We start from the raw sequence: 19,449 nt of genomic DNA on the forward strand, positions 1-19,449 counted from the left end.
GCTGCAAAGCACACAAACCGCAAGACGGCAAAACCCATCGATCCGCCGCTGAATGGAGCGGCCGGGCGGATGAATGGAGCGGCCGGGCGGGCGGATGAATGGGGGAAGCGGAGCGCGGGAGTGAATGGGGGCCGCCGCGCCGGGCGGGCGGGCGGGCGCCGCGGGGGGGGAGCTGTGGCGCTGCGTCGCCGCCGCCGCCGCCGCCGCGCGGCAGCTGGAACCCCCCCGGCCGCGCACGTGCCGGCGCGGGGGCGGCTCGGTGTCACCTGGCGGCAGCGGTGGCGGCGGCGGCGGCGGCGGCGGCGGCGGGCGGGGCGGGGCGGGGCGGGAGGCGCGGGGGAGGCTATAAAGGCGTCCCGCCGCGGCACATGCACACTTCGGGGAAACTTCCTAGCCGGAGCGGCCGTGGCGGCCATGGGAGGAGCGCCCGGTCCCGCCAGCCCCTCTCCGCCCTAAGGGCGGGCAGCCCCGCGGCGGAGGGCGGCTGCGGCCGGGACCCCCGCCCCGACCTGTCCCCCCCACCCCTCCCGCGGGAGGCAGCGCTGGCGGGCGCGCCCGCTCCGCCGGCACCCGGCTCCGCACTGGGAGGAGGAGGTGGAGGGAGGTGGAGGTGGCGGCGGCAGGATGAGAGTGAACGGGAGCGAGCTGAACAGCTCCGTCCTCCCGCGGGACCCGCCGGCCGAGGTCGCCCCGCGCCGCCCGCCCTGGGTGACCTCCACCTTGGCCGCCATCCTCATCTTCACCATCGCGGTGGACCTGCTGGGCAACCTGCTGGTCATCCTCTCCGTCTACCGCAACAAGAAACTGCGGAACGCGGGTAAGGGGCGGCGGGGAGGCCCGGGAGGGGGGGTCGCCCGGGGTGGGGGTGAGGGGCTGCGGGGCGCAGCGCCGGGGGCTCTCCGTCTGTCGGTAAAACTTTGCCCGGGCGCGCAACTCCAGGGCCGGGCGCTCCTTGCCTTCATCCCCAGGTAGCGGTTATAGGCTGTGACAGATGCCGAGGGCTTCGTCTTCCCTACCGAGTCGGTGATCGAGCGGGTAAGGGTATTTTTAGCGCCCGCCACCGAATCGTGGTGCTATTTTTAGCTCTCGACGGTTCCCACCTAGCAAAAAAGAAAGGCAAGGAAGCCTTACTTAAGAACGAAATTCAGACGTGGTACTGGGGATGCTGCTGTGGCATACGGTGTGTGCCCGCGCATGCTGGATGCTGTTCTTCTGATTGATTTTTGCTGAGTTACAGAAATGTCTCCAGTAATAAATACTACGGTTGGAGCTTCAAAGCGAGCAAATACGAAGTTATAGACGTTGCAGGATTCAGGAAAAAAAAACCAGCAATAAAACAAACCAAGACAGTCGTTTCATTTCTTTGTTCACTTCCTACTTGCTATCTAGGTCTTTGGGGAATGGGAAACATCTGACAGAAAACAGATTTAGGCACGTTCTTAAAAAAAAAAATCTCGAATTTTGACAGGATAGAATCTGTGATGGTCGATTGAGTAAATCCCTCAGTTCATGGATTATTGGTCAGACGGGCAGGAACTTCTTCACATTCATTCTGCTTTATCATGTCAGACCAGCTGCTGCGCACGTGTACCAAATCTGTGCACTCAAAACCCTATGCATCTTTCATTGAAAAAAATACAGGAGCATGTGGAGAGAGCTGTGTTGTTAATGAAAGCAGAATTTCACTCCATGATGACTGAGATGCTGCTTTTGTTTTTTTCACAACTGGCTGTCAGGTTCTTTATTATAGCTCCACTAAGTTCATTAGCTAGTGGTTTAAAATTCATCTGAGGGGGAACTTGAGCCCGGGCTTTGCTGTAAGCTAGCCTAATGAAGGTAGCTAATACTGGACTCTGGCAAACAGTGGCACACTTAGCTTTTTAAGGTTAAGTCAGGTAATTCAAAGGGGTTGTACGTTTCAGTTTTATTCAGCCATAGTGGAATGCCAACACACAGGATCAAAATGAAGACTAACAGATTTTATTTTTTTTCTCCCTCTGGTTGCCACTGATGTAAATTCTAAAAGCTATGTTCTCCTCTCGCTTTCATTGACAGAAATTTAATTCACTGGAGCTGGCAGGGTTACACACTGCAATACTATATGTTAGGAGAATCAGACTCCAGAAGTCCAAGTCAGCGCTTGACTACCCCTGTTCCCTGGGAGATTTTCAGGTGGAGGGAGAAAGGGTCCAGATAGGCATATTACTGGGGTTACTCCAGGGGAAAGGGTCAGATTCTCCTCCCCCTTAATTACTAAATACATACTTCAGCACTTCTGTGGGGAGTCTGCAATACAGACATGTCTGGTAATAAGTCTGAAATAAATGTGGTGCCTGTTTTCTGGAAACGTAACTGAATCCTTGGGCTCTATGCGTGCGCATATTCTCTACTGTAGATCTCACGTAATCCCTCTTGAATCCCAACATGTGCTCACTTGCTCACTCTTACTGCATTTCTTGTTCTTGCCTTTTCTGTCATAGCAGCTGTTAAGAACTGCAGCAAACTGGCAACAGTTATCTCCTACAGCTAGGAGAACAGAGCATTCTTCTGAACATATATTATTTTAGACTGGAACATGAACTAGATACTGGTTTACCCTCTGAAATTAAGGATGAATTGAAATAAGTAGATGCTTTGTACAAGATGGGAAATAGTTTTTAGTCTGTTTTAGGAAAAAAATAATAACAAGTTTTTTAAAATTTTAAAGTCTTTTTTTTCTTCAAAGTAAATATTTTTTTAGTACATGGATAAAAGGAAACTTTGGAAAGAACATAATTAGTTAAGATTCAAAAAGGCGTGCAAAATGTTTTTGATTAATCCTGCAAAAAACCTATGCCTGGGCATAACTTTACTTATGTGAGCACCACTATTAAACTTGGCATTGAATTAAGAAAGGGTTACTCAGGTGACTAAATTTATGATGAGGCATAAGTATTTAGAATACCCTGGCCTAATACTTGTGAGTATGAAGAATAAAGTTTCCTGAGTCTTGTTTACACTAATTCAGATTATTCAGGAAGAGATTACATTGAAAATGATCTGATTTATACATACAACTAATTTGCAACTTGCTAATTATAAAGACAGTTACAACTTTTTACAGAGCTGTAATAAGAAAGAAACTTCTGATTTTACAACAACCTATATTTATTAATAAGTCTTTTGCTGGCACATTTATTGAGGAAAAAGGACACAGGATGAAAATTCCACTGGAAAAAAGGTCAGGGAGGAACAGAAGATACCTCCTGAAGAAAATGTATCTCATTGAAGACTTTCTTCCTTCTTTGCAAGAGAGGACTAACAGAGATAAGGAGTATTTAACACTTTACCAAAAAGGTGGATTTGGTGGGGGAAAACATCTTGCATCTCTGTCCCACTCTCTATTATATAAATATTTTTGGAAGATAACTACAAATTGAACCTATGGACTTATGATTAAAAAAGTGCATTGGGAAATAGTAGGAAGGCCTAGAAAAACCTTCTCAACAAGTGGTGTAACCTTCCTGACAGTGAGAAGGTTAGTAAAAGACACTGATCAAAGCAGAGAAGTCAGTATCTCAAAGAAGTTTGTCTCAGCAAGCGAGGAGTGTCTGATACTACAGACTCCTTCATAGTCACAAGCATGGCTTCAGTAGATGCTCTTCTAGACACAGAAGCTGATGATGCAACTGGTAGGATCCTCTTTTATTTAATGTACTTGACTTGTAATAAGTTTCATAGTTCTGGTCTGTTCTTTTTTTTCTTTTTTTCTTTTTTTTTTTTTTTAAATGGTGGCTTTGTAATCTAACAGGTGCCTGACACCAATTCAGTCCTGATGGGGACAGCTGTGATTTAATGCTAGCCTACGCAAAGACTGAATTTGGTTTATGATGTCTGTGATCTTTTAACTTTGAAACAAAGTTCAAGGGAAACATTCAAGGCATAAGGATTTCAGTGGCCATATCTTGATAGCACATTCATGCAGCTTGAACTTTAAATGGATGTGCTTTCTTTAATAATTAATTTTAAAAAGAATAATAGCTCATTTTGAAAAGAAGTTTGGTGTAAATCATCCTAATGTGTCTCGTTTTCCATGGCTAATATTCATAGATCAGAAATAAGGTCATTCAACAGTTCCACCCTGAAAAGATGAAATAACTAGCCTTAGGGAAGGCGAATTAAAGAACTACTAGTACTTTTTGCAACCAGTTGAGTTTTTACTTGATCAACATTGGATTAGAGCAACTCCGAAAACTGAAGAGACCATTAAAAGTTATTTATGTAATATTACACACAAATTCAGTGATTGCTAGTATCCTTATGCCTTTGTTGTTACCCATGCCAAGAAAAACAATGCATCAAGAACAAGGTGAGAGAGCAGTTCTAAGTCTTTGACTACGGAGATTAGTTTACCACTTGTTACATTAAAATGTCAGTTGATGTGCAGCTGTATTCCGGTGACAGGGGCATTTGGGTACTTAGTGGTTGCAGGACTGGACCATTCTTAAGGTCAATGAAGAAAGCTCTCTTTTACACCTCTTGCTCTTCTTTCTCTTCCTTTTGAAACTGTTCTCTTGGCCTGGTGGGTTGCTTTTTCCTGGGCGCTTTATGTGCTGAGGTCCAAAGGTGCCCTGGCTACCCCTCCAACCGATCCCTGTGTTGGAAGGGAACCTCCAGCAGGCAAGAAGAGAGCCCCACCAGTCTCACCCTCACTCTTCGGTGCCTGTCCTGTCTGCTAACACCTGACACGAGTTGGGGTAACACAGGGACTGGTGCCAAGCTGGTAACTAGCACATACCACATCAGGGCAGAAAGCTGCATTCACCCCCTTCTCGCCCATCTCTGTTCTGTTAGATGCATTTGGGGTTTTGTACTTTTTCCCCGGTTTCCCATGTCCTTGGCCCAAATGTTTTGTTGCTAAAACTCTTGGTTTTGTTACTAGTGAAGAAGGCAGAGAGTAAGTCTGACACTGCTGAGGCCCCAGGGCCCTAGAGCAGCAAGATAGTTCCTTCAGTAGGACTGCACACATGCTTAAACTTAAGTATGTGTGTTAACTGCTTTTCTGAATGAGATGGCAATGAAAAAGGGGAAGAAAGATGATGTTTGTATGCTAAATCTGCCTCAGCTGTATTAGGTCCAAACACTTCTGTAAAGACAGCTCTGTGAGTGCTCAAAAGAATAAAATTCAAGAGTAATCTCTGACCAAAATCTGTAAGATCAGTGAAGTTACTTATGGAAGAAGTAGGGAACACAGCTACTTATGATTTTCTTTCTTTTTTTTTTTTTTTTTTAACCCAATTTTTGTTAAATAGTACAGCCATTGCAGAATTGGGGGATGAGATCTATCAATAAGAATTTTATTTTGGAGGCTTTTTAAACTGGCCCTGGGTTTTGGTTTGAGCAGTATAAGAATCTAGTTGAGGACTGTTCCTCTCTTAGTGCATTTTCTAGAATATAAATTTTAAATATAAGAATGGAACTATCTTTTGATAATTCTAGAATATAAATTTTAAATATAAGAATGGAACTATCTTTTGATAATCAGGTTGGAGATCTAATCAGCCTTTTCAGAATATGATTGTTCTTGATGATGTTTTGTTTTTTAGTTTTAAAATGGTAATGTTAAATGCTCTATTAAAGATTGTTTTATCTAATAAATGAAACTCCTGTTGTGAATTCAGACTAATGGAATCATTGTTTCTGTCACAGGTGGTCCTTGGACTTCTTTTTGTGCCCCGAGAGACAATGGGTAGCCCGACAAATATTTGACTCGAGGGAGATAACTTGTAGAAGATCAAGTTGTAGCGCAAATTCAGGGTTCTGATGAAAACTGGGATGTTGATGGCAATGAACATTATTTCAGACATGAATAACTTCCAGTATTAAAAATGGTAAGCTGTTTGGGAGGAGGGAAACTACCTAGTGGAGATGCTGACCTTTGCCAATTGTTGAACAGAACTGAGCATAAAAATACAGTTTAAATAAAGCTGTTCCTCAGACTGGTTTTGATTGAATATTTTACTGAATCAAAGGTTTACTTCAGAAACCTGTTTAAATGGCACTGTGCTGTCAGTGACTAAAGGTAGAGATGAGTATTTCAAATAATTAATACTCTATTCTTACTAATATGTCTGTCAAACTCAGCTATGTGTTCTTTCTGCAATATTCTGCATTCTGAAGTTTATAGAGGCACTGCTTTTTCTGGTTTGCTGCTGCCAGCAGACAAGGGTATTGATATGCTATGCTACTTGCTGTCACTTTTAAGTTATTTTTTTGAGGGGGTCTCTCTCTTCTCATTAAGTTTTTTTTCATCCTTAATCTTTTCCTTAGCAATTTCTGATCTGCTTCTATTCTTCTCTCTTTTCTATTTCTTTTTACACTATCCACTTTTCTGTCTTGTTATAACATAGATACTTCATGTCTTTCTAGCATAAGACATCATCAGCAAGTCTAGTTTAGTGACAGAAAATGCTACCAACAATAGGCATCCAGTGCTGATATGACAACGTCCTCTCTGTTTATACAAAGAGGCTTGCTTTCCTAGGGCAATAAAAATGTTGTAGTGTCAATTCAATGCTGTGCATCACAGTTTAATTTTGCGACCTCAAGAACCTTGTCACCCTTGCTGTTGGCAGTTTTTCTTCTACTCACGTCCGTGAGCTGCCCCAAATTCCACATTTTCCGCTCCTGAGAAACAATTACCAACCTCTGTTTCAGGAGGACGAGTGTTACTAAGAATTTTTCAGGATAACAGAACACAATGTTTTAATGTTTACTTATTTAATAAACAAATAAACTTGTATTTACATGTGTAATTAAGTAATGCTTGGAACTGTAATACCAATGCTGCTACTGAACAAGTGTTCTTTCAAAATCTAGCCGTCCTGAAGTCAAAAAGATGGGCAGTATTACAGTTCAGTGGGATAATCAAGGTTCCTACCTTACATGACAGAATAAAGGTCTGATTATCTTTTTACTCAGTTTTAAGAATAGATAAAATATACAAAAAAAACTTTACCAATACTCTTAAATTCAGATAAGTGTGCTGCAAACTTCTTAATCTTTTCTTTTTCAAGTAGAGCAGAAACTAAGGTATAATCAGTAAGTCTATTTACAGCTTTTAGATAGTGACTTCTGTAGCTTAAATAGTTTTGTGCTAATAACTGACTAGTAAGTGTACAAAGTTTTGTGCCCTGTAGTTCTTTTTTTTTTTTTTTTTTGTTTAATGAAGTTTGTTATCTATAGAGAAGGCAAACTTATACCCCTTCCTTGAAGAAACACCTTGCACCAGAAGTAAAAGATTTGCAGCTCATTCTTTTGATTTTATAAATGAGCTAATATAGTACCAGGTCATATAGTTAGATATGCTTTTTGAAGAATAGTTATTACCTTTTTGATGAGCATAAAAATGCAGCTCTTGATCATCTCAGAGTCCTATACTTGAGTTAGGGACTTGAATTAGGTTGTCTTGGTTTTGGGGAGGGGGGTGAGTTTGAGTTTTCTTGATCATGGAGAACTCTTCATTTTTTCCATTGCTAGAGTTCTAAGAAAAAGCCCTTCAACACTTCACTCAGACTATCTAATCTCCCCTAACTCCGAAGGTCCCTTGCTCTCTAAAACAAAAGAGAGAATAGAAGCAGCTGATTTCAAACCCTGCTGTGTGTGACCAAGCACTGGAATTCTCTATTCAAATACATGCTAAGTAGCTGGAAAGGTTTATGGATTATTTCTGGTTAATTATATTTTATTTTTTTGTCCATACCTTTAAACAGACTTCACCTACCTTTGTTGTGTAAGTTGGACAGGATATGTAATTTTTCCATTTAGGCCTACAGAAACCCCGTTCTACATGATGTGTACATGTGATTCTACATGTGATGCTGAAATATAAGGTCTATTTATATTCTGTCACCTTGACTTTTCTTTTGGAGTGCAGATGCAAGATTAGCAAAACTAACTGCTCTTCAAGGAGAGGTTACCAAGCAGAGGTACTCTGTGCTGACAGAGGTCAGCTCCTCCCTTGGTGCTTGGTATTGCGTGAGGTCAATCAGTAACACTGCTTTTGTTAGTCGGCCATTTCAGCCGCACCCGAGTGTTAGCCTAGCGTGGTTATAGTACAACTCTCAGTACTATGTTATTTAAGCAGACAAGATGGTTAACTCTATAGCCATTGGCCAAAGTGATGAATGGGCATGAGTACGGCGATTGGCCTTGATCAGTCACACCATAGAGAAGTTTCAGCAGATACCTGTCTTCTTGTGTGTTTTGAGGAAGAATCGTGAATGTTCTTTTCCCCCTGGTAGTAGCTATGGATTTCATCTGATGTTCCTGTTTTCCAGACTGAGCGATGAGCAGTTTTCTATTTCTCCTTAGTCTTACTTGATTTTTAAGGACACATTCATCTCCCTGTCTGTGTTTGGGAGAAAAGAAGTGGTTTCATTTTCAGAGGTAAAAGAGTATTCTTAGCCCAACAGAGTTAGGGTATGGACATTTTTGTGTTAGAGATATTGAAAGGAAGGTACCTCTTTCTGTGAATTTTCCTCATTAACAGCCACTACTTGCCCCTTCAGTCAAACATCGTGAAGTTACTCATAAAATGAAGAATTGCAATGCTTTTTTATCCTCCTTCAGCCCTCTTGGGATATTTTCTTTCTTTCCTTAAGTAACAGCATCCACAGACTTATTTTGAGACTGGATATTGTTGAAAATATGGGATTTACATATTATGAAGAATCAAAGTTTGCATAAATGCGAAAGAATCAGTTACTTCAGTTGCATTTTTGTTTCATTTTGGATGAAGAATTAATGGCCTATAAATAAAAAACCCCCACCTGTTTTTATTAATAGTTTATGTGTATTTTGCATTAATATGTTCTGTCTTAATTATAGTACATTAAAAGTATGTCTCCAGTTTATCTCTGGCTGTGTAATTCTGGGGTCTGCCTTCTGTAATTTGGGTATTGTAATGTACTGTAATGCCTGCACCTAACATGCAGGTTCACATAATTGCAATTTACTTCACAAAACCTAGGTTCCTCCCCACATTTCCATTATGCCATATTACATCTCCGAACCTTCCCTGAATCTCTGTTACTGAATTAGTTCTCACTTAGAACAAAGGATTGAAAAAAACTTTCTCGATCATCAAATCCAATTTCCAGGTATAGTAGGTGTTCATGCAAATCCTTTCAGAATCACCTTTCACCTTAAGTTATAGCTTTTTCTCCTTATTCCAACTCAAGAAGGGTATTCTCACTGCCTAAATGTATTTTCTGTCAGTTTATATGCTTTTGCTAGCGTACCAATGTTACTTAACATTACTTAACATATCTATTCGTGTAATGAGTGGGAATTAAGACATGACCTCTTGGCTGTCATTTTGCTAGTCCAAACAAGTTGGATATCAAATTCTATTAGTCTATTTACAAAATAATCTTCCCCCTTGTGCGAGAGAGCACTACCCCCAGGAGCATGCGTCATCTCTGGAAATACCTTCCCTAAAAGTGAAATCCTGGTTTTACTGAAATCAACAGCAAACCTCTTACCTAGGTCAGTGCCTGTCGCCTTTCACTTTTCTGGCCACGATGCTTGCCCATGAGTAAGAAGGCTGCTGTACTGCTAACAGCCTTAAACCCAAAGTGTGGTAAGCAGAGAACTCTTTACCATAAGTTTGGAGTCACAACAGGATTTTTGTTGGATCGCTGATGTCCTTGCAATAAAGCTGATTACAGATCAGGGTCATAAGTGCCTGATTTGTATATCCTGAGGTGGGTGCATCATGGGAAGCCACTTACAATTTCATGTATGGTAGGTATGCAAACTATTAAGTCTGAGAATTGATGCTTCAAGAACACCCCTGGGAATAAAGAAAACACAAGAGACCATCTACTGCTGCAGTGCTGTCCTTTCTGGGGTTTTGGGGGTTTTTTTTGTTTAACAAATGGAAATTACATTACTTGGGTCAAGGACAGTTTGCTTGCACTAGAGTTGTCTAGTCAGATCACATCAGTTTATCCTTGATATTATCTTTGTCCTCTTCTGCTTTCTAGGAACTTGTAGTTATTTAATATGTTAATTAAGCAGAATAAATTTCAGAATTGGGGTTTTGCTGCTATAGCCTCATTGTACAGATTGTCTGGTGGTTCTGTTGCAAAATACAACATCATCATGTATATGTATGATGTTCCTTTGGAAATTTCTCTTATCGATCTGACTATCTCCGACCACTATCTTTTTAGCTCTCCCTTTGATTTTTTTTCTTGTCTAAAGAACTGTACTGTTGAGAATCTCTGCAGCACCTCATAAACCCATCTTATTCTCCCTTCCCGATGATGTAACACATTTCAACACCTGTTGCTAAGGTTTTTCTTAGCATTGGCTGTGACTTGTTTTGGGGATATACAGAAACACATTTATATTAAAGCATATGTAAATCCTACTTGTTTTTACCATGTTGCAGAAGGTACTCATACCAAAGGTTGTTTCATTTTGTGGTATACTTTGGTTTTATGAATTTAGAGATATAGATGTGTCTAGAAACATTTCCTCTAATTATTTGGGTATTTTTGTAGAAAGTACCTTTTCGTTTTCCCCTTTTTTTTTCTTTCTCCTAATGCAGCATCCACTGGCACATTATAACTCATATTTTAGTATATTGCTTGTGAATATACACTCTCTCTAGACATGAGAATTTCTCGTATGTAGGAGAACAATATTCAGCATGTCTGACAGGAAGGAAGGACGGTAATGTTTCCTTATCTTTCCTCCACCTAGAAACAGGTAGTGGGTTTACTTCATGGTATAAATTAGAACAGTTTCAGTGTTTCTGTAATTCATGCTTACTGAGACAGCTCCCACAGGGAGTTATGTATCGGTGAGTGTCATGTCAACATAGCTTTCACTGGCCAAGCTCATTCTAACTATTCTGTGTGTAAGTGTCCAGGACTACAGAGTTAACACAGTAATCCTCATAAGGCTGGGTAAAACAGCTTCTCATCTCCTCTATATACTGGTAAGTACGGAGAAGAGAGCAGAACCAAGTTTGTGTCTTAGCATATATTAAATACCTAATGTAGAGCTCAAAATGCTGTCAGATTTTCTCACACTTTCTTGCAGCAAAGGTTTTTGAACATTGCTTTTAGGAAATAATTGGGCATTTCTTTTGCAGCTTCTCTTACAAATCTGTATACATCCTAATCCTGTTTTTTGCAGCTCTTCTCCTATTGCCTATTCAGTGTATCCCACTACTGGGAATCTCTGCAGTGGCTGATAAGATTGTCAGCTATGAACATTTTTTTGGTTGCTGGAAACCTGCCTTGATTTTCATAGTTTTTATGGCATAATACTTGTCTTGTTCATAGATGCTCTCCTCCAACAATATTTTGTATCTAGGTAACATACCCACTTTTGTTCAATTATTTTTGGATGTTCCTAGGAATTTGTCATGCTTCTGTTCATCATACATTCGCACTTTTTCTTTGGATGATCCATAGTCACTGGGTATTATGCTGAAGATGGCATGAAGATGACCACTCCTGTATTGAAGAATAACTTTGCACTATCCTTGTTAAATTGCTTGCTGCTGAAGTTGTTTTTTTGTTTGTTTTTTTTTTTTTTTTTCTTTCTTCTCCCTGCATTTTTCCATTGAGGGTAGATCTGTCAGGTTTTGTCTGAAAGGCTCTTGTTTTAGAGTTGTTACTGACTTGGGTCTCTCCTTTATGGGATCCATTACATATTCTGTGAAAACTGTTTTTTATACACTCTGTAATAATAGAATACTGAGATGCTGCACTGTTCTTATGGGCATTATGAATACTAGCATTTTAAAAGGAGGTTGAGTGCTACTTTTGCAATTATTCCTGGTAAGAAATTCTAATGCATACTGAGTGACAATCTAGGGGAGATGATACAGTTGTACAAAGCTTGTACTTACACCTTGTTAATACTGCTTGCAGCAATCATTATCTAAAAAGTGCCCTAAAGATGTGGCTGAATCTGACAAACGTGTAAATGCAGAAGTGTGAACGGAAAAAAAAAGAGAAGCAAATAAGCTAAGCTGAAGCAACCTAGTGGACATAGGATTTGCAGTCTGCTTGTTGTCGGTGCTTGTTTTGTACTGGGGTATCCCAGTTGTCGCAACAGTGATGCATCCCTTCATTGTAAGCTTTTCTAGCAGGTCTTCTCTTTTACTTTTCTCAAGCTATTGCAGTGACAGGGCTTTGCTGCCAGAATGCTTACTGGAGTCTAGCTGCCTGAGTACATCTTTCTTGTGCAGAGATAACTTCATAGACTACCACCAAAGCAGTGAATTGATTTCTAAGATCTTTCGCTCATATTCAGATATTCATATTATCTCCTGTCCCCATATTTCCTCAGAAAACCTTCTTGATCAGATTCAATTTTCACAGAGATTTCACCTGTTTCTGTCTTTTGAATTGTTGACCATTCCTTGTGATGGCTGGACAGAATGTTTGCTTACTTTACTCAAAAACATGAAACTTGCTTGTCTTGCAAATAAATCTCCAAATCATGAATTTGCTTGTGTCTTTTTTTGGTCTACTCTCTTATACAGGTATTCCAGGGTGGCAGCTCCAGTATGTGTTTAATTTAAGCTGAAACCCATTCTGAAGACATATTTATTAACATTTTAAGAATTTATTTTGTAGGAGCATTTCTACATATTCATGTGTTAAGTACAAATGTAGTATGTGACCAACTACTTTTTCTAGAAACACTAAAAAATGGACATTTTTAGTACTTTGGAATGTTACTGGAAATAAAGAACTGTCTAATGATCATCTGTAAATTAAAATAATATGCCTTCTATATTCAGAAACTCTGAGCCTCTACTGAGGTAAGAAAAGAGTCGGATGAGCTGACAAGTTAGCAGTGTGGTATAAGTGGAAAAGTTAGATTAATGTCAGCTATAGGAGGGCACTAATTAGGCAGTAATCCTAAACCCGACCTTCCTCTCACAGGTGTCAAGTATGGAGTTAGTTATTAGAAGTAAGCTGCTACTCTCTTTGCACGTGTACCTACGTGATTACCTAGGGCTGGAGTCTGTCCTACCGGAGACCGTTCTCAGATTAAAAGCCCCACACCCCACCCAGTGATTGCAGCTGCAGTAATTACAGTACTCGTGGTGGACAGAAAGGGCCCCACTGCAAACTTTCAGTCATTCAAGGTGTTTTTAGTCCACAGGGTGTCATTCAGCTAGCAGCCTCAAAATGGTGCTGTTCTCTCTCATGCTTTCCTGCTTCCTTTTATTTCTCTTGCTCCTGGAAAAGAAATTGGACCCTTCAGAGCGCAGAACATTTTGAGTTGAGATTTTTTTGCAGTTAGTGTCATTTGATAAGTATCCTGATTTTGATAAGTACCCTGACTTCTTTGCCCTGAAATTAGTTATTCAACTTAGTTTTTAGCTCCGACCTGGAATTCTCCTCAGCCACCATGCAGAACAGTACAGCTACTTCAAGGATACCTTTGCACCATGCATGAGAGATGGACATGCATGGTACTATACCCCGTTGTAATCCTTGTCACACTGAGTCTTTCCAGAAGGACCTGCTCTTTTGTTCAGGACACCTTGATTCCACCAGGCTTCTGGCCATTTTAGATTGCAGTATTAAGGGAATGCATTTGCTTCAGTTCTCCTATCTGTTCATTATCTGACAAGGATAATGAAACATTTTGCTGCTCATAACTAAAACAAAACTGCATGTTATCCAGCATGCTCTAAAGTACTGAATAATAAATGCAAGCGGGCAGAGTTCGTTTTGTCATTTTCTCTTGCCCTTTATTTCTCTGGAGTTTTACAGCAGCTTTAGGTTGTTTTTCCAGCTCTTCAACAACAAATGGCACCAAGCTCTCCAATGTTGTTATTTGTGCTCCTTCAGAAGATGAGGCTTAAGAAATCATCTACTGAAGTTCTAATGAAAGGGCATCAGTTGCCCTTTTTCTTATTGTCTTCCAGAACCATCCTCCCAGTCCTCTGTGGACTTCATTGACTCTATATCCATACTCAAAGTTCAGAAGTGACTTTTTTTTTTCAGTCTGTGTCAATATATTGAATACTAAATTTCTGAGCACTTGTGTACATGTGACCTCTATTTCTCATTCTCCCTGAGGCTTTTGCTTTTAGTACTGTTCTCCTCTTTTTTTGTCCTATTTGTCAAGACTTTCCTTCCATATTTGTTCCTAGCCAAAGCTCATAATACATTACATTTCATTAGATCCCCTCATAGATCTTGCTTTATGTCATGATTTTCAAGCTGTCAGTGTAGAAAATAGCTAAATCCATTGGCTTCTATTGCTTTCTGCAGTCCCTAGGCAATTTTTTCTACATGTATTTTCTACATCAAACCCTACATCATTTTAAACTGTGACTACACTTAGGAAACAATGACTTCAAAAATTACACTTTAGCGCTTCATATTTATTCTGCCCCTACATCAGATCCCTTCAGTTTACAAATCATTGTGAAATACCAGGAATGTTCAGCTATAAATGTAAGTCTTTCCTACATAGGTAGGTAGACTTGATAGCATTCCAGTTAATAACTATTACTAATAGTTTCTGAAAGAAGTGGAGCAATAACATAACTTCAGTCAAAACAATTTCAAAAGATAAGACTTTTATAGTAAGTAGAGAAAAAAATAAATTTGAACCATCTGAAATACAGTATTACTCTGCAGGTGTATTAGAAAGATTTACTGACAAGTGTTCTTCACTTCTTGCTGTTTCAAGTTCTTGTTTGGATTATGGCCACTGGGAAGAAAGTCTGCTTGGAGTAAAGCTGTTTAAACCAGTACCTAATGCTTTGTTAATTAACCAGACAGATTACTTATTTTAATGACTCAGCACTGCCTTCAAAATTTCATCGTGTACTGGCACTGTTCTGAAAGGAGGGGATGTGGAAAAAGGGATTAACATGAGTCTTGAAATTAGTCTCAGTTAAGTGGAGCAAATGGTAGAATATTTTGAACCTGAAACTCATAGGTACCTGAAATTCCCATTTGCCAGTTTTGTGAATCCAGAAAAAAAAATCACTGCATTTCCTCTGTCACCAATGACTTTTACTTATCCAGCTAACTATTATGTGGGTCTAAACTGTTTTCTTCAATACACTGTAAAGCCCTTTGAGCAGTAATAGTGTATACATTACGCAAACTATTGACACCAAAAAATAGGAAACAGAAGTATGAATGAAACAAGAAGAGTAAGGCCTTTCTAAGTATGGAAGAAAAAATTCCAACCACATGAGTTTTTTCAAAATTCTAGTATTAGATAAGTAGTGACTCTTTTAAGGACCTGTGTTTTCCCTGAAGCCTATTTGGATACGAGGCCTTTGGTTTTGGAACTGAAGATGCCACAGATGCCAAAGGATCTTCTAGATACTCAGTTTTCAGAGCTTGTGAAGTCCTGTAAGAATCTGTAATACTTTGTAAATGAGACTCGGACAGTGTAAAAAATTAGTCCAGGACAAGAAAGATATTAGATCACATGCTGATTTAAGATACAGATGGAGTAGGCAGTTATGTATAGGAATGCCATAGGCAGAGTTAATCATATATTTGAAGAAGAAAAAGGACTAAGGTGACCTTTTCAATTCCCTTCTATACAAACTCAAATAGGAATATGACTTTAAGATAAATTTTTTTCAACTGAAGTCATGCTCAGCATAACCTTGGAAGTATTTTCCAAGAAAATTAAATATCATCTGAAATTGACTGCAGTCTGTTTTATTTTGACCCATATTGTTTATGTATTTGTTGAGGCATATGCAATGATAAGTAATTTCTTCTCAGCTGAGAATCTATTTCTTTCTTATGTTACAGCTGTCTGTCTCCTCTTACACTTACTGTTGTAGTATTGTAAAAGCCCAGTTCCTAAGCCATTTTTGGACTTCACTGTTTGAATGGTACTGGCTCGTGTGTAGCATCCCAGTTCTTCTCTTGAATTTACTTGTTCCAATACTTTGTTATGTTCCCATGAACATTTCCCAGCTTCATTCTGGAGCAGTTTTTGTCTCAGCTGGGCAGTCAGTGATTCTTTATCTGAAACAACTGTGCAGGGAGTATAATCTTCCACAGCACCTCTGTGCCATATGGAAACCTTGTACAAGCCTATGACTGCAGCTTTTCTGTCAATTGGCTTGGTTTTCCATGGAGAAAACATATAGTTAATGCATTTGATTTCTTTCACTATGTCATCAATGTTATATCTGATCCAACTTGCTATTTTCTGTCACTGCTTTCTTCAGTGCCTCCTCATACTCTCTTTGAGTTTGTATCATTTCCTTAGCTATTGCATGGATGCCTGTAATGTCCCTGAATTAATCTCTTAGCTCTTTTGTCAAAGTATTCCACTATTCCACCATTGACTTTATTCCCAAAAGAATATGAAAAAATGTGTAATACCGTGTATCTAGTGTGCCCAGTTTAGCTGATGCTTCATCTTTTTTTGTCACTATCCATTTTTCTTATCCAGAATAGTTAATTTGTTTTCACCACCTGTTTGATTATTTGATGTTAAATGTTTGTGGTTAAGTGCATAGCCTCTTCTTACTTCTTAATAGCTATGTTAGGATCTTCAATATCAATAGAAATTGCAGTTGGAAGGGTGCCTTAGGGCTGTGCTATTAGCCTTTCTCATGACAAATTCACACTACTTATGGTTCTTCCCTTTCTAGGTGTATTTCTGAGTCTATTGATCAAAATCCATTTTTCTGAAACTTGTATATTTTAAAGGAGTATATGAATCATTACAAATGTACAATGCTCAGGAATGCCCCTAGCCCCTCAAAGAATTTCAGGCACTGCACAATTAGATTTATTTCAGTGATGGACGCATTTGTTCAGAGCATGCCTAATTTAGCATATTTAGGCTTAGAAAAAAGGAAGCTTTTCAGCTTCAATGGCACTGTAGAACTTTTCAGGAAAAAGTATTAAGAACTGCCCTTATTCTGGACTGTTGCTCCCACTAAGGTCATCTCACCTCAGGCTTTTTGGATTCCTTCACATCTTACACGCACAATCTCAGACTACCTTATCTGAGGGAGACCTACTATCTCTATAAAGTGAGTACCTATAATAATGCAATAGATTGGCTTCAGTGTCTTTAAAAAGCTTGAGAGATACAGTCTCTAAATACAGTGAAAGATACTAAGTTTCTCTGAATGCCAAGCTTTAGATGTGATTTATTCTGTAGTACTTTAGAGCTGAGGCAGAAATTTGTGAATTTATCTTTTGGGTAGGTAAGTCATCTATTCTGAACATGGCAGATTGTGATTTTATTTTCCACATCTGTGACGTATTACTTCAAAACTTGAGTCTGTATATAGACTCAGTTGTGCAGACTATTGTATATATTGCATATATGTAATTACATATATTAATTTCTGACTTTCAAGTTTGGCACTCTCCCTGCTCTTTTGTGAGTGGTCTATGAGTCTGTCAGTATGCAATTCAGACTTGATCTTCCCATACATTTTTAAAACAGTTTTGGTGCAGCTTGTGAAATTCTGAAAATGTACCTTGCATGTTGCAAGAACGATAACTTTAAAAGAAAACACTTGAGTTTTTCTCCAAATATCCTTCCTTATAAATGCCTTTTGTTCACAAAAGTGTTTTATTCAGAGAATATATGTCCAATACAGCATCAAAAAATTACCTTGAAATGAACTGTGTAATTAAATGTTCTTTCATAATCATGTACTGAGACAATTTCCTACATAAGTTTGCACAGACGTTTTTGGATGAGATGATACAATGAGGATAAACATTAGAAGATGTTGGGTTTATTTTTTCTGGAATTGTTCCAAAACATACCGTTTTGGGAGACATCAGTGAGATGGCAAAGCCAGTGGAGTTCATGAGACCGTGATTCACCTGATCTGCTGAGTTCCACTACAGCATAGTCTTTTCAGTGTAACATTTGTTATTTTCAGTAACATTTGTTACTGGGTTACAGGTATTGGATAATACCAGGTAGATTAAGTGGCCTCCCTTCAAAAAGTCTTTATTTCCAGCCTTTCCATATAACGCCATTTAAAACTCTTATCTCCATTTACCTCTCTTTTGATCTGGGTACATCATGAAGATCATTGAATTAAACATAGGAGTTGGTCACTATTGATACAAAGTTCAAAAGCTCATGTGAATTCTTTTAGCTTTCTGTCAGCCCCTTTAGCCATGCTGTTTAATTGACTTTTCTGCCTCATATTGCCTTGCTTCAGTGAAAACACACCTTTTGGATATTTCCACTCTTTACGTCTCAAATGACAGTTCAAATAATGTCTAATATGCCCCAGAATGCATCTTCTCTCATGTCTTGCACCAGTGCCTAAAGTTCATGATTCTCACAGAGCTGGCCCTAAAATCTCCATCTTACCAGGAGAAATAAGTATTGTCATCTCTCCCACCACATTTCCATAGTTTTCCATACTGTTGAAAGCAGAAACTTCACAGAAGATACTGGACTCTGCTGAAAGCAGGAGATGGGCTTGACTTGCATTTTTCTCCTTGCTAAGAATGCTCACATCAAAGAACTTGACATTGTTTTAAAGCATACATATGTGAAATCAGCCATCAGCCCCTCAGTTTGGCCAAAAAACACTTTGCTGTCCTTGCTAGGAAATTCTACAGTGCTTCTTATTTACAGGCAGCTTTGTCTGTTTCCTCCGAAGACCAGCAAGTGTTATGACCATGTTCAGAAGACCGCAGGTTATCTGTGAATAGACTTACAGTAAGAAATTCAAGTCTCCTTTAGCTTGTGAATTTTTAAACTTCTAATAAAATTGTTTATGTCCTTGTAAACAAGTTGAAATGCCAGTCGACAGTGACTATGCGTGTGTGAAAATTCTACTGATGGCTATAGAGTAGTCATAAAATATAGGCATGGCATAGCTTTAAAATCACTACAAGAAAAACTAGTAATGCTTGCTCCTACAGTTATGGTCTATGCCACATAAATTGCAGACATCAAAACTTTCTGGAAAGTTTCCATTCTGATGACGCTTATGTTTATCACATCGACGTTAATTTTAAGAGACAATGAGTGACTTTGACTTAAAAGTGTTATCATCATAGTATTAACACACTTTTTACATTAAAATATTAGTCTAGGAGTAGCAGCCAAATATTCTGTCTCATAAAAGGAACAGCAAAGCAGACAGACTCCTGAAAAAATCTTGTCCCTGAAGAAACTAAATAGCAAAGCTGAGAGCACATCGAGTAAACGACAAATCAAGCTGCTAGCGTGACTCAGAGATTTGTTAATACAGTTGTAAACAGAGATTTTTCTAAAAAGCATTGGAGTGGTCCCTCTGTTGATATGTAATCGTTTAAATATTGAAACTATCATGACCAGTATAAGGGGAAAGCATGAATTTGGAAACAGTCTCTTGTTTTCATTTCCATGAGCCTTATGTACTAATTTGAAAAAGTATTTGCTAAACCATAGGAAAAAGAT

The 19,449-nt window shown here is 39.3% G+C and overlaps 1 protein-coding gene across 3 annotated transcripts in view; it reads left to right on the forward strand.

Annotated features, from left to right (window-relative positions):
- Positions 1-342: 342 nt before the first annotated feature.
- MTNR1A (melatonin receptor 1A) overlaps positions 343-19,449 on the forward strand; it is a 62,108-nt gene continuing 43,001 nt past the window's right edge. The window contains exons 1-2 of one of the 3 annotated variants that reach the window (XR_003924575.1): positions 624-817; positions 5,689-9,352. Coding sequence is in view for 1 of the 3 variants with exons in the window: in XM_030022276.1 (XP_029878136.1) it covers positions 625-817 (193 nt within the window). In the remaining 2 variants the exon portion in view is untranslated. Of the gene's footprint in view, positions 818-3,158; positions 3,672-5,688; positions 9,353-19,449 lie in introns of those variants that run through there. The other 2 variants (XR_003924579.1, XM_030022276.1) reach the window with 2 other exon arrangements.

The sequence above is a fragment of the Aquila chrysaetos genome, chromosome 1, assembly GCF_900496995.4.
Source record: "Aquila chrysaetos chrysaetos chromosome 1, bAquChr1.4, whole genome shotgun sequence".
Classification (NCBI taxonomy): domain Eukaryota; kingdom Metazoa; phylum Chordata; class Aves; order Accipitriformes; family Accipitridae; genus Aquila; species Aquila chrysaetos.